This window comes from Natator depressus, chromosome 3 (genome assembly GCF_965152275.1).
Source record: "Natator depressus isolate rNatDep1 chromosome 3, rNatDep2.hap1, whole genome shotgun sequence".
In the NCBI taxonomy this organism is placed as follows: Eukaryota; Metazoa; Chordata; order Testudines; family Cheloniidae; genus Natator; species Natator depressus.
In genome coordinates this window covers 106661286-106682319 of record NC_134236.1, presented here as the reverse complement: position 1 = coordinate 106682319, position 21034 = coordinate 106661286, and the positions used below count along the sequence as shown (strand labels likewise).

At 39.5% G+C, this 21034-nt stretch overlaps 1 protein-coding gene across 1 annotated transcript in view; it reads right to left on the bottom strand.

The window, feature by feature from the left end:
• Positions 1-5861: 5861 nt before the first annotated feature.
• Positions 5862-21034, bottom strand: part of HECA (hdc homolog, cell cycle regulator) — a 35969-nt gene continuing 20796 nt past the window's right edge. Inside the window, exons 2-4 of the mRNA XM_074948527.1 lie at positions 17862-18902; positions 14629-14783; positions 5862-10402 (exon numbers count right to left, since the gene is read on the bottom strand). Coding sequence (XP_074804628.1) covers positions 10238-10402; positions 14629-14783; positions 17862-18902 — 1361 coding nt within the window. The 3' untranslated portion in view covers positions 5862-10237. The remainder of the gene's footprint in view (positions 10403-14628; positions 14784-17861; positions 18903-21034) is intronic.

The window sequence follows — 21034 nt, the reverse complement described above, 5'->3', positions numbered from 1 at the left end:
TTCTAAAGGACACTCATGATCTGAGGAGCTGGAAGTTGCAAGGTAAGCCAGGGTGGGAGCTGCACAATTTTCTGCCTCCTTGCTGTGTAAAGGAGACCAGTTAAGAATCCTTTAGAGATGGTGGCACTTGTAGACAGCTCTACAGGAGCCAAAGCTAGTATAATGTACTCTAATTTATCTACATTCGCTCACAATTTAGCCCTGTGACTCTCCATGAGTAACTCTAGACCGTGTCTTTATGAGAAGAGTTGCAGTGGTTTAATTAAATCAGATTTAAATTGGTCTAGTTAAGCGCTGCAACCTCCTGATATAGATACAATAAAACCAGTTTAACCCTTGCTGAAATCAATCCATTTTAAAATTGGTTTATTTAAACTAGTACAAATTTTCTCATGTGGACCAGGCTTACAATTTATTAATAAGAAAGTGTAACTCACTCAACATATATCCGTACCTTCTTTAGGCTTGCTTTGAATCCCCTCTGAATTTGGCCTATGGCCTCTGCCCTAGTTTACAAAACTAAGTTTAGACATAACAGACAAAAAAGGGGTAAGGTAGGGGGAGAAAAGGATACCATAAAAAAGTACTTTGGTTTGTAAAGTCTTCCATGGTATTACAGTTAGGCAGACTTGGCACTAGAGACATGTGAACTGAAATCAATGGATCCGTTGGTGGCAATGTCCCAGAAGGAGTAGGAGCTGGGCTACCCAACACTCACCTCTCCTGCCAAAGCTGTTGATCCCAGTGCATTTTCATTGGAGAAGTTCAGACTGAGTGTGCCAAAATCCATGCAATTAGCACATTTCAAGTAATACTGTGGCAATACCACCATGCAGGATGTGGAAACTAAATAGAATGCAGTCATGTTCCTTGGCATGAACTGAGTTAAGCACAAGGATTCCACAACCCCTTCAAGATCCTGAGACATACTTTTATCAGGTTGTGCCTAATGCTATCAAGACAAACTCATCCCTGGTCCAAGGCCAATAATTCCAGGAAAGATCCAGGGTTGAATTTGGCACATTGTCACTTGCCAGTAGTTTCTCCCAAGATTAATTTTATTTTGTAGGAATACTAAAGTAGCTGATAAAATATCCTGGTATAAATCCCTTCCCTGCCTTTTCTGAAATTCTAATCTCTGCTCTTGCTCACTCTGCCAAATGAAAATCAATGCCCCTCCCTTAATTAACTTTCCATTGTGGATTAGTCCACCGAGGGAATTGAGATCTTAATTGTAATGTCCTCTGTGTTGTTCTGCTGTGTGCCTTCATCCAAATTTCCTTCCTGTACTTTACAAATCCGATTTGACTCTTTTCTTGCTGTGGAGGGGATTTATGTGGGTAATTCCTCTTTAGAGTCAGTGAACCCATGCAACATAGAACAGGAATTGGCCCTACTATGTACTCAGCAAAATGTACTGTTTGGCCTGCACCTTTCTAGCGACAATACTAGACTCATAACTGATGGGTGTTGATATCTTCTATTGTTCCCCTTCTGCTGTCTGTCCATCACAGTCTGTATAGCGTCAAATATCCATAGTGGAAACATTAACCAATGGTAGGGAGGACTTCTGTGCTGCTCAGAAAAATCTTTGGCCTAAAACTGAAGTGGAATTTAGCCGTTTAATTAGTGCTTGTGTGATAAATGAAGGGGGAAGGGGAAGCTCCCTTTTATGGACATCCAGCCAGCCAGTTAGCTATAAAACCCCTGTTAGTAGCTGTTCTCTACTTAGTTTACCTGTAAAGGGTTAAAAAGTCCATAGGTAAAGGAAAGGGAGTGGGCACCTGACCAAAAGAGCCAATGGGAAGGCTAGAACTTTTTAAAATTGGGAAAAAACTTCCCCTTTGTCTGTCTGTGTTGTTCTCCCGGAGAGCAGGGATAGGGCTGGAACTATGCTGTAAAAAGCTTTGGGCCAGGTATGAAAAATCATCAGATCATACCTAGAAACTACTCATTTGAAACCCCAGATATGTAAGTAGATAAGGAAATGTCTAGGAAGACATGATTAAGTTTATCTGTTTTATTTCTTTACGGCTTGTGGACTCCTCTGCGCTCACCCCAAATGCTTTTGTTTTGCTTGTAACCTTTAAATTGGACCTCAAGAAAACCATTCTTAATGCTTAATTATTGTATTTGCTCTTTTTAAATCTAGCAATAGCCTAAGTTTTCAAATATATTTTTCTTTCTGTTTTTAATAAAATTTACCTTTTTTAAGAACAGGATTGGAATTTTGTATCCTAAGAGGTTTGTGCACATGTTTAATTAGCTGGTGGCAACAGCTGATTTCCTTTGTTTTCTTTCTCAGCTCTTCCCCGGAGTGGGGATGAAAGGGCTTGAGGATAACCCCTCCCCCCCCCCCCCCCGGGAAGGAATTCCGAAGTGCACCTTCCTGGGTTTTCAAAGGGGTTTTTGCACTTGGGTGGTAGCAGCATCTACACATCCAGGGTCAGAAAAAAACTGTAACCTTGGGAGTTTAATACAAGCACGGAGTAGCCAATATTAATTTTTAGAATCTTTGCGCCCTACCCCACCCTCCGTCCTCTTCTGCACTCGAAGTGCCAGAGTGGGGAATCAGCCTTGACAGCTTGTATAAAGAAAAAGTCCTGGTTACAGAGCTTGTAATCTTTAAAAGGAACATTTTTTTTTTTCATTGTCATAAAAGGTATTTGACTTTTGTTACTTTCTTCAACGTCTTAGGCCTCATCTACACTACAACTGCTTTGTACCTATACTGGCAGAGCCCCCAAGCATAGATACAGCATATACAACAGGAGGAGTTTTTCTGTCCGCATAGTAACACCATCTCCTCAAATGATACTGGCAGAAGAATTCTTCTCTCAGTATAGCTGTCATTACACTGGGGGTTTTGCAGGCATAGCTCTGTCAGCTCCGAGGCGGGGTTCACATCCCTGACTGACATAGCTATATTGACAACACTTTAGAATAGATCTGGCCCATATCTTTCTACAGTCAGAATTCTGGGTGGTCCAGAAACTTACAGTTCCTATGGGAGATATCTAGAGGCTAGGGTCCCGTGCAGAGACTTGCTGAGTGCCCTCAATTATCCTGTGTGTTTTAAGAGATATGTGACTAATATAGTTCTCCTTTCAAAACACATGGAAAAGAAAGGACCACAGTGTGAGGATTCTGCTGTTTGTGAACAGTATATACTTTATCTTGCTTTTGATAGCTGAGTGATGTTTCCTGGAGCCAGTCTTAAGCAATTAACTTTAGCCTATGTTTAATCAAATTCCAAACAAGGTGGATAGGTTAGTCTCTAAGCACCTTCAGCCCAACATGAAAAGCTCAGACAGAGAAAGCAAGCAGGACTGAGTTATTTGGCAATTCACTATTACTTTTTAAGTCTCCTTGATTTTATGGTTGGATTAACCTGTATCTCCCAGGTCTCTGTTCCACAGCTCTGATTCTTGTGTTAGTGCAGTTATATAGAGCAACAGTGTCTTATTATTCAGTAATTCTATCAGGATAACCAGTGAGATGGTGGTTTTTTATTTTGAAAATGTCATATTGGAGCTTTTTATTTTTTAAAAAATGGTTGCTACGTAGCAGGCAAAATGTGATGCAGAAGCAGTCGGATGGATCTTACACTTGTGTCTTTTTCAAAACAAAAAGAATGCATTGTAGGTGTAACAAAAGGCTGCAGCTTCAGGTTAAATTATGCAAGTGGACCCAGGTAGAAACCCTTGAATACATGCACTCCAGGCCGGACCATAGAAAATCAGAACTCCAGTGAGGATAAGGAGGATGACTTCCTTCTTGAAAACCTACCTTAGACAGGGAGAAGCTTCTAATGTTATTATGGTTGGCCCAATCCTGCAAGCCTTACTCACATGATCAGTCCCATTGAAGGATTACTCAGATGGGTAACAGCTAAAGCATCAGGCTGTGTCTAGCGAATAATACACTAAAATAGCAAATGTAGTTTGCACTGCATGTCCTATTAAACTGGGACATTGCTGACTGAAAGAATATGCTGCAAAAATCTATGAGTAATACATACTTAAGGCCAAAAGTATTCTAAATTAAATGCAGTAAGTCAATATGATGAAGTATATTGGCTGCATCTTAAAAAGAAACCAGTTTTTGATGTATATAGCTAGGCTGTACAAGCACTGGAATGAACAGAAGAGGTTTCATAGAACGCTGTCAGAACAGTAATCAAATACCAATATAGCTGTGAGAAATTTGGATCTGTATTTTTAGGTACACACCCCCACACGCATATGCAGCCTCAATAGCTTATTCCTCTCCTCTAATACAATCAAGGATGCCTCCAGCAGGAACATGAGGCCAAGCACATTTCTAACCCAATTTACCTACACCACCCCCACTTAACTACCTACTGTATCATGCAACAGTAGGATTTTTTTCCCCTATGACTCTAGCCTTCCTCTGTAGTCTCATAATAATTACTCTTTAGGAACATAGGAATTGCTCTACTGGATTAAACCGGAGGTCCATCTAGTTACCATCTTGTCTTTGAGAGTGGCCAGCACCAGGTGACTTAGAGGAAGGGGTAAGAACCCTGCAGTAGGAAGATGTGGAATAATCTGTCTCTACCAGATAAGAGATTGGTTTAAGCCCCGAGCATGAGGTTTAATATCCTCTCTAAAATTTTAAATTATAATTCCAGATTCATTATTGTTGTATTCCTTTTTCTTTTCTTTTTTTCAAATACTCCATACATTAGTCCACTGTATGGGTACATCTTTCCTTACTCAGGAGGTAGATGATGTACAGGGTTCTTATCATTGTGCCACCTCTGTATCCATCACCTCAGTGCAACATCTGCCTCCAAATTTAAGACTGGACAATTTTTCTGCTGGCTCACTACCCAATCTCTCGTTTCAGATTCTCATCACATCCATCTGAGCCAATAGGTTATGCTTGTCCCATAGGGGTCATGTGCCTATCTTCCCTTCTGACCTTCGTGATCCTATCTGCTGTAAGCCCCCAGGGTCTTGTTCTCTCTTGTAGCAACCTGACTCATTCAAGTACCCCACTCAGGTCTTGGAGTTTTTTAGGCATCTCTCCATTCTGAAATTCCTATTTGTTGCATACAATGGTGGAAAATTCTCAGTACAGAAACCTCTGCTAAAATGCGCATGTATAACTTGCCTGCATTTTAGGCCAGGAGGCAACCAACCTGATGTGGGGACCAAGAAGGTACCTGGGCTTCCTCCCAACATGATTTCAGAGATAAAAGTGCTCAGTCCCAGTGCAGAGAACCCTTTCTGGCTGGCAATGCAGGGCAGGATTTTCCTATTTCCCTGACATGCACCAGAGGGGCAGTTCCATCAACAGATGGAGGAACAAATAAGGCTTTAGAAGGCTGCATGCTATTTATTCTCACTTGTAAATGGAATAGTTTATACAGCACATAGGGGCTTTGCTATACTGTAGCATTAGGCTTCAGAGAGCTGACCTAGGAATAGGACTCCCACTTTTCCAATGAGATGTATCCCCTTTTCTCCATGCCCTCCTTTCCCACTTAATAGACCTACCTTTCTAGTCACTATGCAGTGATTGATATTGTCACAAAAAATGAATGTCACTATGTCCTTGAATACTCCAGGGCTTCCCCACCACTACTCATTTCTGAAAAGTGACTGACTTTTTTTTCCCCCCCACTGAATGTATCCGATGAAGTGAGCTGTAGCTCATGAAAGCTTATGCTCAAATAATTTGTTAGTCTCTAAGGTGCCACAAGTCCTCCTTTTCTTTTTGTCCAGTGTTAATACATTTTGAGAAAGCTAGTTTAAATTATTCCCTAAATGGACCAAAATGCACACCACAATGATTTAAACCATTAAAAGAACCTCACACAGTTAGCTTTCTGGAATTTATTTCTTTTTTTAATACAGAGAAATTGCAACAAAAAAATCCTGTAACACCACACGCAAACAATATCATAACCAATTATTTTAATATCAACATTAATTTGCTATATACATATTCTTCCCTCTCCAAAAGTGCATTCTAAAAGTGTCTCTAAAAGAAACCTTTACTGACAAGTTGTTGTTTTTTAAATGGTTTTAATGGTGACATCACAATGTATTTGTCCATGGTTACCTGATACAGTAAAGTGAGCAGTATAAAACTAAAGAAACTGGGTTAAATGTCTCCCTCTCATTGGAATACATTTACTGAAATTGACTTATTCCTCCAATTAAACCACCTTAGAAATTAATTTTTATAGACTAATTACTACTAGACAAACGCAAATTCTGTATTTTTAGCTCAATAGGGTACAAAGTACTGCATTTTTTAAAATGGCTTTGTAGCAGCAGATAGAACAAGAATTTCACCCAGTTCATGTTGGAAGATATCATACATTTTAGTATGTAAAATTATCTGTTTTGTTAATTACATGTACCAAAATCTGGTTTTAGAAGTCCTATTGATGGAAAAATTAATTTGCATATATGCAACGTAAAATCTATCTGAATGCAAACATCTCCTTTGGAAAGCTCATTTGGAGATTGTAGATATAAAGAGTACATGTCCTCACTATGCATACGAGTGACATACCTATAGAGGGAGCAGAATGAGCCTCCAAAATTCAATGGACTGTATTATGGCTTACGAATGCAAGTTTCACATGCACCACTTTAAGCAGACCACAGTGGAGGAAAAGGGGGACAGAGAGGAAGACTTGAGCCAGACACTCCAAGCAACCAGCTTTTTAAACTAGACAAATTGTTTCCTGGTTGAAACATTTAAAAGCTCAAGACATTTTCCACCCTTCACCAAGATGCAAAGCAAATCAATTTAAGTCTCCAGTTTAACTCTTAATGTATATTTTAAAAGCCACCATTGGATCCCAACCCTGTAATTGGATCCTTGCACATGTGCAGAGCCCAGCTGAAGTCTGCATGGGCAAAAAGGTCTGCCTGTACAGATTAGATTGCAAGACTGAGGTCTGAGTTGGCATGTTAAGCAAAATACAACTTTAGGTAACGTAACTTGAGATCCAGTTCTCACTATCATCAAGAAGCACAAAAAGCATTTTCTACAAATTAGGGACAATTTACTTTGCAGGGGAGGGTAAGAGGAATATTTTCATAGTTCAGTTGGCTTTCAATAAGGATACTTTTTACCCATGTGATGCTAATATCCACCTGAAAGCTGTATTTTTATAAGAAAATAGGCATTGTTTCAAGCAGTAGCATCGATGCATTCAATAGCAAAATAAAAAGTTTCTCAAGACTTAAATTGTTTTATTTTCTTGGACACAGTTGCACCTACAGTCCTCTGAACGCTTTCTTTCAAGATGACCTTAAACATGCTTTATCCCATCACACTGTTTGTTGAGTTCTTGGCACTGCTTTGCAGATACCGTACAGTCTTTCAGAGTAGCAGCTGTGTTAGTCTGTATGCATCCAATGAAGTGAGCTGTAGCTCACGAAAGCTTATGCTCAAATAAATTTGTTAGTCTCTAAGGTGCCACAAGTCCTCCTTTTCTTGTACAGTCTTTGTCATACCTTTATCCTTTTTTAAAAATGGCCAAAGTCATATTTTGCCTGTACTCATGCTACAGATTGTCATACATAAATTAAGCCATTGAAAGACAGACATGTTAACTGGAATATTTAGGAAAGCCCCAAAGAAACCAAGACTCTGATTCTCCACTCCCTTGCATAGTCACTTTGCAAAGTGAGTGAAAAGCAGGTATAGCATGCTACCATTCTCATTTTCTTTGATACCAACTTTGCACTGGTATAAACGACCACACGAGACTCAAGGCAGAGAAGAATCTGGCCCAAATATTGAATGATACAGCAATCTAAGTGCCCTCTGTTCCTCTCCTTATGTTTAAAGGAGTCTCTCATTGCAACATGATTTTAGATCACCAAAATGCAAAGATGGGTGCAGTAGACTATATCTACAATCAAATCAGTTAAGGAGATTTTAATAATGCTTTCAGGCACACATGCTAGACCATTTGAAATAACTAAATATTTAGTCATTGAGTGCACAGGTGACGCCTGTGTATTAAAATATGGTCTACATGTCTTGAGGGCTTGTCTTCATTGAGGAGTTAACTTAAATTATAACTCTAGACTCATCCACCCACAAACCCTTAACTCAAATGCTTTTAACTCAAGTTGGCTGGCCTGTCAGGGGATTCAGGCTACAGCTTAAGTTAGCATAACACATCAGCTGCTAACACAACCTTTCTGCAAGTTATATTTTGCAGAGAGGGCTCTCTCACTCGAGTGAGGCTAACTTGAAAGGAGAAAACTCTGCAGTGAAGACAGTGGTCTTGTCTACACTACAGAGCCTTTATCAGCCATAGTCATGCTAGCAAAGAACCCTACTGGAGATGCAGCACATGAGGACAAAAGAAGACATCCTGCCAGTGCAGCTATACCACCTCCCTGAAGGCCGCTTCTGTTGGTATAGCGTCTACACTGGTTGTTTTGCCAGCATAGCTATGTCGGCTAGCTGTGTGTCTGTGTGATTCTCCCCCCCAGCATTTTCCGAGCCAACATAGCTATGCCAACAAAACTTTATAGTGTTGTTGTCCAAGCCATAGCCTCATGAAAGGAAAAATATGCACTGAGTTTCTTTGTGAATACAAAATCAGTCACTAAATAACCTGGGCACAGAGTTCAAGTACCAGGTGTATGTTTTGTTTTGTAAACAGGTAGAAAAAACAGTCAATACAGTAGGTCACCAGTTTTCTTTTGTTTCTCGCCCACTTTGGTTGTATGTTTTTTGCATTCTTTTATAGGATATGCAGAATATCAAAGCCATTTTAAATTCATACTTGCAATAAACATTATAATTGGGGGAACCCATATTTTGTTGTATAAACAGTGCCTTACCACTTAAACACTGTTAGTTTTTTTTAATGTGATAACAGACACCATAGTGATGAATGTGCTATGAAGAAGACTCCTCAAGATCAATCTAAGTTAAGTAATAGACTTTTTATTTTTAAATTCTTGCACAGAAGAAAAATAGGGAAACAAAGAAAGAGAACATTGGCAAACTCTATGGAGACGACCCCTCTGATACCAATTCATTATCTGGTATAGTCTATTACATGTGGGAATGTAAAGAGGAATTACACTCAACTTTTTTAAAATACACATCGTTTCCAAGTCCTCAGAATCAATTGGACAATATCTGGATTTACATATTTTTGAAAGACTAAGGTGCAATAGCTATTTCAGCAAATGTACTAAACTTCGTTTGAAATAAAGTCATGACGCATTCTCATACTAATATGGCACAAATACCTCACAGTGCTCACAGATCTGACTCAGCCCAGATCATATTTTTCAGGATCCTCTTTACAAGTCAGTCATACCAGCCTCAGGCATGCTGTCTAAAGTTCCAACCCCCACCACACATGTGCGCACACACACACCCCTTCATAACTGGTTTGCAATGCACCACATCTTCCTATATATTCCTTCTGTGCATCACAACAAAGTTCTAAAAATATTTGCAAAGCAAATAACTTTAAATAAAGTGTATTAAAATCTCAAGCTTGTTTTTGTATAAACAATTGACCTGACTGCTAAAACTACACCACTGGTGGAAACAGTACTATCTCCATACAATCTGTCAGTGAGGGTAACTCATATCAGATATATGCTGCAGGAAGACACCATGCCAAAAAAGGTTTTTAAGGTTACATTTTCTGGCACAGATTTACATTCACTCGTCACAATATTTTAGTTTACCCAATTCTGGGAATCTGAAAGCAGACCAGCTAGTATAATTTAAGGTTTTTTTAGGTCTAATCCTGCCCCCATTGAAGTCAATGGTAAAGATCCTAAAGAATTCAGTGGTAACAAGATTGGGTCCTTCATGAAGATTTCCCCTCTCACCAAGCCCTAAAGGTGGTGGGCCCACAAAATCTTCCATTTCCAAATGGGTCTCCTCCTGTTTTCTAAAACCTTTCCACCCCTTTAAGCTCTTCTGTGATGATACAAAAATTAAAACCAAACCATTTAAGCTGAAATTCCCCCCATTCTTGGCATTAGTTGCCTTGCCTCCACCCTTTGCTGAAATCTTTTCAGGAGGACCAGGTCTTAGTAACACGCATATACATATTAATATTATATGTACATAGACACACAAAGAAGCTGCTCTTTCAGTTAGAAAAGAAATTAATTTTGTCACAGAATGGATCCTATAAAAAGGTGTCTAATAAAGTAGTAATACCCATAAAATAGCTATTACTAAAGCAAAGCTTTCGTCAATAAGCCTCCAGAACTTTAAATGAAGAGAATGGCTTCACAAAGTGGTAGTCTAGATTTCCACAGTGCGGGCACTGCTGGACGTTGCTGTATTCAGAGAAATACTGCATCCCAATCCGTACATCTATTACTGGCTTTCCACAGTGCTTACAGTTCAGTCGAGCCTGTCAAAAAGCAGACAGAAACACTGTGAAACACTCCAATTTGCTTCCACCCTTGCCATAGACAAAGAGAATACACCTCACACAATCCATTTCTCTTTCCTGAGGACAGGCTTGATTAGGAAAGTATAGCTTATGAGATTTGATGGCAAGGGCCACTACTTAACTGGAATGGCAACTTCCTTCACTGGAATGCCTTCAGGTGATTTGGCAAAAGTACTGAACACCTCAATTCCCAATGAAACCCCTTGCAATATTGAACCCAAAGTGATAATCAAATAGGTAACTCATCTGCATGCTGATGGTAACCTGGCTCCTTAGATAAGGCTTCAAATGTTGCTTCAATTCCTCCTTCCAAGTACATTTTTTTCCATCAGGCTGGCATTATCACATGACTTTCCAGATTTTTGGTGGACTAATTTAAGGGTAAAATTAACAAGAATGCCTAAATTCTATTTCAAAAGTGACTGAGGTGTCTAAATCATTTAGGCACTTTTGAAAATTTTACCCTGTGTGCATTTCAGTTGGGGGTGGAGGGTGCTGGGGAGAACTGCTGAGGCATGATGTGTTTACCTTAACTCTTTAGTGAGCCAGCATCTTTAGACTAAGTACAGCACAGCAATGACCGAATCAAGAAAAAGTTCAGATAACATAGTATGATTAATTTGGTCAGAGACCATCTAAGCAGGGCATCCCAACTGAGCACAGTCCATGCTAGTAAGTTCTATAGATGGTGGAGGATTTCCCACTTCATACAGTAGCTATAGTTAGGATATATGAGCTAAAGTATAGGAATAAGCAAGTTCTGCTGAGTTTTTGTAAATTAACATTCTAGAAAATCTACAAAAAAGTACATTATATGTTTGTACATATTTACCTGTATGGATGTTATTAATGAACTTCTGAATTCACACTTGAGACACTGGGAAAAAACCTTACAATTTATCCTATGTGAAAATGAAATATAGTGCTACCTTTGACTCCTAATACTGAGAGGAATTCAGTTCTGACCGGTCAATCAAGCAGAATTTCCAACTGTGTAAATACATATGTTGGTTTTGTGTTTATTAATCCCTAAAATAAAACTCAAACCCTTCACACCATTATCGCTGTTATGTGCTGTTGTTAAATGCTGAAGTAAAAAAGAAAAGGAATTTTTAAGTCTGTGCCATACAATTCTTAATCTACATAATTAAAATCTATTATTGTGATGCTGTTTAGACTTCCTATATTTAAACATAATCTGACTATCCTGCGTATCAGCATTTTAATCTTTATGAATTAACAGATTTACAGGTTACGGTATTTCAGCATCATGATATGGTATTTTTAAAGTATTGTGCATGATGGAATATATTTAAACATCAACAGTCTATGTAAGAATTAGATATTACTATAGTACAGCAATATAGCATACAAAGTATTTTACAAATTCCTATTAGACAGGACCTTGCCTTGAGGAGTCAACATTATTTGGATAGATGAGAACCAAACTGTAAATGCAAGGGTGAGAATAGACAGAGCCATCAGCAACAGACGGCTTGGTAAAATATGTGACTCTTAAGGACAGATTTGGGCGTGCAAAAATGCAGGCCACTTGACAAAAACAGAACAGCAGGCTGTTGCAAGCACAGCAGGGAATGTGCAAAAACAGACTCAAGAGTGGGAGGAGAGAAGATAAGCAGAGAATAGAGTCCATGATGGAGTGTAGGAGGAAACAAGGGCTGATAGGTATGGAGGCAGGGTCTGAGCTGCAAGAGCCTTAACATGACAGCCTAATGGGTGCTTCTGAACATAAACCACATCTCAAAAGAACAGTAATGATCTTCAATAAGAGATCTTAATTCACTTATGTACAACTCAGGTTGAGAGGACATTAAAAGCCAGTGTCTGATCTGCTTAGAAGCTAAAGATTCGAAAGCATTCTTTGATGGAACATGCATTTGCAATAATCTACTTGGCCAAAGTTTCACTTTGTCCATCACTGTTGTGCTCTGAGATTTTTTGGAATAAGGTACCAGATACTACTTTTCAGTTAAAATAATTTAAGGCAATTCAGATTTAGTTTACATAATATATCTTAACTCTGCCCCTTTGCACACATGCTTTACAATAGGGTCTTCTGTTACATGGTCATGCAATACACCTGTAGGTGCAGTAGCAAAGATGAATATATCTAATAATTTAGGTGACTGAAAACTAATCATTTTGTATTCTATTACATTGAATTGCTTACCAAGTACTTTCACACTGCCCACTGATCATATAACTAAGACTCTTGTAATATGCACACATAAGGAACAAGAATTAAGATGAAATTGTGAAACAATCTAAATTGCCTGATTTTTGCAAGATCAAAATGTCAGCCTTAATACTGCGTTTAAAAAAAACCTTCCTATTTAAAGAGAGGCTCACAATGTAAGAAGTGCACAAAACTGTGAGGTAGCGCTCTTTATTGTAGCTGCTACTATGGGAGCCAATTAACTACAGAGCTTGATGTTTACTCATCTTCTCCAGCAGCAGCAACAACTCTCTTCTTCTTATTACCTACCATTGTTTATTTTTAATTTTAAACACACACATTAGTAATGAGAGCTAATGAACATTTGCGCTGTGACAAGGTTTCTTTGATTGCAAGGTCTCCAGGGCAGGGACAGTCTTCCCCTGGTGTCTTCTACAGAGATAAGCAACTTGTTGGTACTTAGGGCTAGTCTACACTGGCAGCACTTTAACATGTGTGGTCGCAGCGCTGGGAGGCTCTAAAAAAATCCCACCTCAACAAGGGACGCAGCTCCCAGTGCTTTACAGCACTGCAACTTGTTGCGCTCGGGGGAGGTGTTTTTTCACACCCCTGAGCAACAAAGTTGCAGCACTGTTAATTGCCAGTGTAGACAAGCCCTTACTAGTAATAATACAAAGACATTGCCCAGGAAAGAAAGGTAACTGGGTAAACAATGCATGAAGGTTTATCCCCATTTGTGAGGAATTCATCTGAATAAAACAGAGCTACTTATTGAAGTGACTCAACCTGTTTCTCCCCTCCCCCCCCCGAGCCATTTGCTGAACAGACTAATCCAATCACTCCCCTAGCACTTGCTTAGTGTGACTCCTATAATTAATCAATGGAGTATCACTTTGGGCTTGGCTACACTTATATTTTACAGCGCTCTAACTTGCTGGCTCATGGGGTGTGAAAAATCTGAGCGCAGCAAGTCTGAACGCTTTAAAGCGCTAGTGTAGACAGGCTCCAAGCGCTGAGAGCTAATCCCCTCGTGGAAGTGGATTACCAGGAGTGCTGAGAGGGCTCTGCCAGCGTGTGACCACACTCGCACTTCAGAGTGCTGCTGTGGGAGCATTCTCGCAGCAGCGCTTTGAAGTTTCCAGCGTAGACATACTCTTATACCTCTACAGGATCATCACTTGAGTGTTACACCAGAAATTAACATTTTATGAACTATTGTCCACTGCTGCAAGGAGTTGAGCATCTCCAGTCCATCAAATCACTTAACCACATGTTAATCTGCAGCAACTGCACCTCCACACAGCAAGATTCTGAGCATTCTGTCCCCTCCATGAGATTTTCTCCATCTAAGGTATAAACTGGACTACAGTCAAGTCAAAACCAAGTTTCTTCAAAATTTGAAGATTTGCAGGATAACTTCACTATACTCATTCTGAAGATGAAAGGGGAATTCTTTGAGTACAGAAAATCTAAGCGTTTCCATTACTTTTGCCTTTTCACCAGGACTACCCCTTGGTAAAACAGCCATAGTTTAAAACAACTGACCAGACCTTGAATAAAAGTGCTATTTTAACAGTAACTGCAGTTTTGCTACTACATTGCTATAATCCCAGAATGAATTGTGATGCAAAACCTTGATTTGCATGAGATATTTTGTTGTGATTATCCAATCTAAGCATCAAGGTTTAATGCATTTTAAATTATTCTTAAATGTATCTTCATTCTAGCCCCTGCACCAATGGTTTACATTAGTTTGTGTCTAATTTTTTTTAAACCTCCTGTTCCTGCAGATCCCTGCGCATGAAAATTTCATAGATTTTAAGACAAGAAGGGGACCATTAGATTATCTAGTCTGGCCTCCGGTATGTGATGCTGGTTTGCGCTCTTAAACTAGGGGATTTCAGGAGGAAGGAGGGAAAATAGACACAAAAACTTTTGCTTTGTTTATCTTCAGTTGGAGCTTCACCTTATTATGCATAATACTAACCTGACAACAGGGAGAGGCTGCCAGAATATCATAGGTATACATGGTTCCCAGTTGATGCCAGCTTCCATCCCATCGAGACTTGCACTTAATGCAGATAATTTTGTGAACCCCTTCTAAGCAGTCGACACAAACAGCATAGAGGTGCATAAGCCTTCCTGTGGACAGGAAACACATTTCTTAAGGAAAGGAGACATTATCCAAAAGTTTTAAGCAGACATTTCCTGTAATGTGCCATTTTGTCATTATACAAATAATTTTTTTTTAAGAAAGAGAATGACAAAGTACAGAATGCTACTTTATAGACATGCCCAAAGTGTTTTCTAAAGGGGCAAAAGGTCCCACTTTGTTTAAAAAAAAAGTGGGATATCAGATCCTCAATTTTCTCTTTGCTGGAGGACTTTGGCAAAATACTATGAGGACCTGGAAAGTGATGTCACACCAAACTGACTCTCCAACTCCAATAATTCATGCACTCTCAATTCCCACCTCAAGGAGGAAGAGTTGCAGCTCACTTGCCAGTCTGGTTTGACAATTATATTCAAGTCTGCCAAATGTCTTGCCAAGATTTTCCAGCAAAGAGAAGGAAATAATGATGTGTCATTCCTAATGTGAGAAACCATAAAAAAGCAGAAAAGAGCAAAACTGCAACTCTTGGTTTTGCTTGGCAGTACACTTTAAGGCATGTGTATTGAAGACATGAGCAAATGATGCTTTAATGCATATTACTTTTTCAGATCTCTATACATACTTCAAAATACCATATAGTATATTAGACACTTTCAATTCCAGTGTGAAGTGTTAAAATAACTCTCTCTCTCCATCATATTTAATCAGAGACTTCCTACGCAGGGGTGAATTGTCAAGAGTTGGGTAAATTACACCGACTTCCATAGCTGTCAGACAGTTCAGACTTCAAGATTGAATATTTACTTTATAAAAACCATGAACAGACTTATCAGTGGAGACTTACCTCAAGATACAAAATTCAGATGATAATATAAAAAGCTTCACACAAGTTTTGGGGATCCAGTATTTTGATCTGGGCTCATCCCCGTGTTATTGAACTGAGCACTGGCTATTTGACTATGTACATCATACTGTAATACAAAAATCACCACCTGATATTTTGCATTACTGGTATGCAAGAAAGTTATGATCTAATATTCAACTACAAATACCATCTACAAAACAGTTGTGTGTTGTGATTTTCAGGAAACAGGCACTTATGAATTAAAGTGTTGAATGTACAATTTCTTAATCAAAGTAATGAATTCATGAATCTAGCAGCTGCTTTGGAAAAATCTCAAAATACAGAAAATGTCTGGAAGCCAACAAGTACAGTTAGTCTATATCAGAGATTTTAAACAAGTTTTTTTTTTTTTTTTTTAAGCAAACCTTTTAGAGAAATTGAGTGGAGAATAAAGCCTTCCAATAAAGCTTCCAATTATTTTTGCACTCCTGTAACTTTAAACCGGTAAAAAAGTGTTCCCAATCTGAGAAAAATTTATGAGTTTTTAAGCAAAATTCTACAATCTTCAAAAAGTAGTTTATTATGGGAGTTTTATTACTCAGACCCTGCCTTACAATACTCCTAGAGTACAAATACATCAAGATCTGTTGCTCAGGTGAATATCTGGAAATGTAATCTTCGACATAATTCCATGCATTAGAAATCTTTTACTGTGTACCAAAATTAATAACTTTTTTTATAGAAGACAGCTTTAAATGTACTTTACAGTATTCATAGCTTCTGCACACACAGAAATATATCATCTTCACCACCATTAATTTTGAGATTCCTAGTTAAATGGCTTGATGGCTAAATCACTCACTGAAATAAAGAAATAATTTGTTTAACTCAGGAGGGAAACAGTGTCCTGGAACAGAGATTCACAGTTTAACTTTGTATGTTAAAATGTGCACTAAGAAGATTAAATGTAATCTTCTTGTAACAAATCATTCTATTTAAGACAAAGGAAAGTAAACTTCAACAATTTAGACAATCTCCTTGGATCTAGTATTTCACAGGTTTACATAAATCTACTAAAAGTTAGGAAGTAAATGAAATACATGTAAGTAATAAGTCATGTTAAGAAGAGTTTCTGATTATTTTTGACAAGTGTTAAATTGACATGTGACATTTTAATTGTTGCAAAAGTATTGATTAAATTTGGCAAAACCATGAGTACATTATGCACATCTCCTCCAAAAAAGGAACAAACACTCTTGCCCCATATCACTACATATTTATCTTAGATCATTTGCTCTTTGTCACTTTTTTTCCTTTTGCAGTACATTAGGTATTACGGAAACAATACCGTTAGCATGGACAGAGCTTAGTGACTTAGTGCAATGTAATATTTATACCATTGTTTGTTACATCAAGTAAGCTTATTTCATGGGTACTATGACCATGTATGGGATATAACAAACTTCACGAACAGGAAAAAAAATACATCTTAAAAATACCTGCTTTATGGGGTTGTCTTACTCTCACTTTCTTGCTTTTTCCATTAAATTCTCAAAGTAATCCCTGCTGTGTCGACCAAAGTAGTAACAATTCTGTTGACACTTGTCTTGCACAGATCGTTGCCCCCCCTTCTTTGGTCAATTCCCTAGATCGCGCGCATGCGCGCAGTTAGAGGTAGCAAGGCACAGCCTTCTTAGTCCTGCATATTCTGCTAGCCCATCACCCTCTTTCTCACCACAAAATAACTTACTGGTTGTTGGGCTTTTTTTTTTTTTTTTTTAAATTTAAACCAAACTGGCCCCCAGCAAGCTATCCAGCCACAAAGTGGCATGACCGGTTCCTCTGGTAGATGTCTAATTTCAGCCCCTAATCTAGGCTGCAACAGGAAATTTAATTTTGAGACAATGCATGACTTACTGTAACACTCTCAGGAAATAAGGCAGTGCACGTGCAGTGCAACACAGAGTGGCTGGAAAACCATTACTTGCTGTACCTGGAACCCTGAAGGAAAGTCCCTTTGTTGTAGAACTAATAGCAAGGTATGTCAACGTTTACACCTCCCAGCCTATACAACATATCCCTGTTTAATGAGCATACTTATACCAAACTTTATTACTTCGATTTGACCCAACGATAAACTGGAAATGAATTTAGGCTTTACAAAAGCACTCGCTGCATGGGGATGAAAATCTAAAATGAAATGCACAAAAAGCAGTTCAATCATTTTAAAGAGACCCAACACAACTGACAAGACAACCTGTACCTTGAAGGTGACAGGGAACATCATATTCAATTTCATCGTGTCTCGATGGACTAAGAAACAGGGTTCCATCCACTAGTGGAAACTGTTCAAATACGGGCAGTGCCCTGTGGCACAGCGCACAGTTTACAACATTCCTATGGCTGGCACTAAGTGCTGCAAGAATAAATTTCCGTAGGTCCTCCCCTTGACCCACTTGGGCATCATCTTCCATCCGTACATGGAAAGTATTCAATTTATGCCTCGGTATATGAGTAAGTAGCTCAGATAGGTCAAGCCTTCTCAAAAATTGCACAGGGGCATCAAAATGTCCTGATCTATGCACTTGCAATCCAGATGCCCCGTAATCAAAATGGGCATGCCTGAACATGCCACCACCAGTCATGTTCTTTTTATGAGGTTCTAAGTGAATGGCATTCTTTAAAAATTCTCCTAAGTATCGTGAAGAACGAGGGCCGCTAAAATGTGCGGGGGCAAGAATAGAGTAGCCTGTAGGAGGGGACTGGCCAGGAGAGCCACAGGGAGAACGAACTGCATAGCTCCCACTAATTATGCCTTTCTCTTGAGAGTTCTGCCTGTCCATCGAATGCCTTCGCTGGATATCATGATTGAAACCTTTTTGTGGCTTGTTGACAGGCCTGCACTTTTTAGCATCTTCCACAGATTCTGCCATGGACCTGCCTGTACTCTTCTCTGACACAGACTTTTTCTTCTTCTCATCCTGCATTCGCTTCACTTGGTACCAGTCCGTGTCTTTCTTTAAGTGACCCTGCCCACATCGGCAGGAGCAGAAGCGAAAAGCAAGATCATATCCCTTTTTTGTCCACATGTTTTGACGACACTGCTTTTCGTTCCAACTCCTTGCTCTGCCAATGCAGTTAAACTGAACAAGAATGCTGCTTTCCCACTCATAAAAACATTGAAGGTGCATCCAGGTGCTGTAGGGACAATGTTCATTGTTGCATACAACCTTCTGGTAGTCATCTTTTTCTAGATCAACAGGCCTTCCAAAGCTACAGATCAGTGGAGTAGCACAAGGTGCTTCTGTGGGACATAAAACAGAGACATTAGTACCTTATGCTGAATGCAATTTATTTGCAATATTTATTTTAGGTTTGCCTGATCAGGTGTATAAGGAATCCACCACAATTACTGATTTATTTACTGTCATGGTTTTACAACTGAGAGACTTCTGCAACATAAACAAGATTAGAAAAAACCGCCACATTAGGCTCTCATCCAACAGAGACTTAAACACCTGTGTCACTTCAGGTTCATGAATGGTCCCACTCAATGGCACTATTCAGGCATGTAAAATGACACATGTTAAGCCTTCACAAGACTGGGGCCTTAGTGTACTAATAGTTTTTCTTTTGTTGTTTCTAGTGTCGCACTGTGGGTCAAGCCCTAAAGCCTATATACAGCAAGTATATGCGGGGTCCATGCAGGGTGCTCACTGGGAGAAAAAAGTCCTTCTCTAGGAGTCTGTCCATGGCCATGACTACACCCTCAAGCCTAGAGTAGTCTCTGTGGCCGATGCAGCTGCCTCTTTGACAGGGTTTGTCTGCCAGAGCTGCATATTCACCTTACCCCTCTTTGGCCATGCTAGAACGCAGGGAGCTCTGGAAGAGCCACCACTCCTGCATGAGCTTCCAGCAGGCAGCCTGCTTCCTTCCCCTTCCCCTCATGCCCCCACTAAATCAGTTCAGCCACACTGAAGGCTTTTGGAAACCACTGAGTCAAGGTATGATTTACCCTTATGTGAATCCCAAACCAGCTTAACTAGCAGCCTTTGCTATGTTCTGGAGCAAGAACAGTCCATTTGAATTTCCCTGTCATATGAAACTATCTGCTTCTGTACCTGTGTTTTCCATTATTATGGTTTATCTATTTTTTCCCTAATCTAAATGTCTGTTGTAATATATGGAGAAACCATTTGGCTAGCTTTTGGACTTGTAACTGAAGATGAGAAGGGCTAGAAGCGGTACCGCTGCTGCTTTCTGGATTGCTGAATATGAATTTGGGGGGGGGGGGGCAACTTCTAATACACGAAGGATTTTTGCAGTATAGTTAACCTTGGTCAAACCTTAGGAGATTTGACTCCGATAAGCATCAACATTTTCAGGCACTGAACCCAATACTGAGGATATTCTTTCACCTCCCACAACTTTTCTTACCCTGCACTTCCTCCCTCCACCTCACTTCCCAGAAATCATTCAGAATTTTAGCAGATCAGGCAGGTACTATGGCATTCAGATAATACCACCCTTCTTCAGGGCTTCTGTGGTCAAAGGCAGCCCGGAGCCCAATGTGCAAAAGAGTGCACAAGTCAAGGAGCAGAAGGCACATCAGGAGAGCTGATAGAACTCCTGGACTCTGCAGAAGAATTATATGGGAAGTAGATAAGCCTAGTGGGGAGGAAATTTCATCCCAAGCTGGGGGATAGCTAACAGCTACAGAGGAGCCCACAGTTCAGGTGGAGACATCCCTCAGGGATCATAGAATCACAGAAGATTAGGGTTGGAAGAGACCTCAGGAGGTCATCTAGTCCAACCCCCTGCTCAAAGCAGAACCAACCCCAACTGATGAATATATTAAAGGGAGACTCAATATCCTACTACAGAGGACAGAAAATAACCTGGTTAAGTAGAAGTAGGAGCTAGTGAGGAACAGTCAAAAGTAAGAGTCCCATTTAGGTATAACACATGAAGTCAAGCCACTGAATCTTGACCAAATGCTTACATACAAATACTAGGAGTCTAAATACTAAGATGGGTGAACTAGAGCGCCTGGCATTAAATGAGGATATTGAAATAATAGGCCTTGCGGAAACTTGATGGGATAAGGAACATCAAGGGGACACCATAATACCAGGGTACCAAATATACAGAAATACACAGTAAGGTCACACTAGTGGAGGAGTGGCACTATATGTGAAAGAAAGCATAGAGTCAAATAAAACAAAAATCTTAACCGAATCAAACTATCACAGTATCTCTATGGACAGAAATTCCATGCTTGAACAATAAAAGTATAGCGCTAGGAATATTTTACCGACCACCTGGCCAGGATGGTGACGGAGCATGAAATGCTCAGGGAAATTAGAGAGGCTACAAAGGCAGAAAACCCAATAATGATGGGGGATTTCAACTATCCTTATATTGACTGGGTATGTG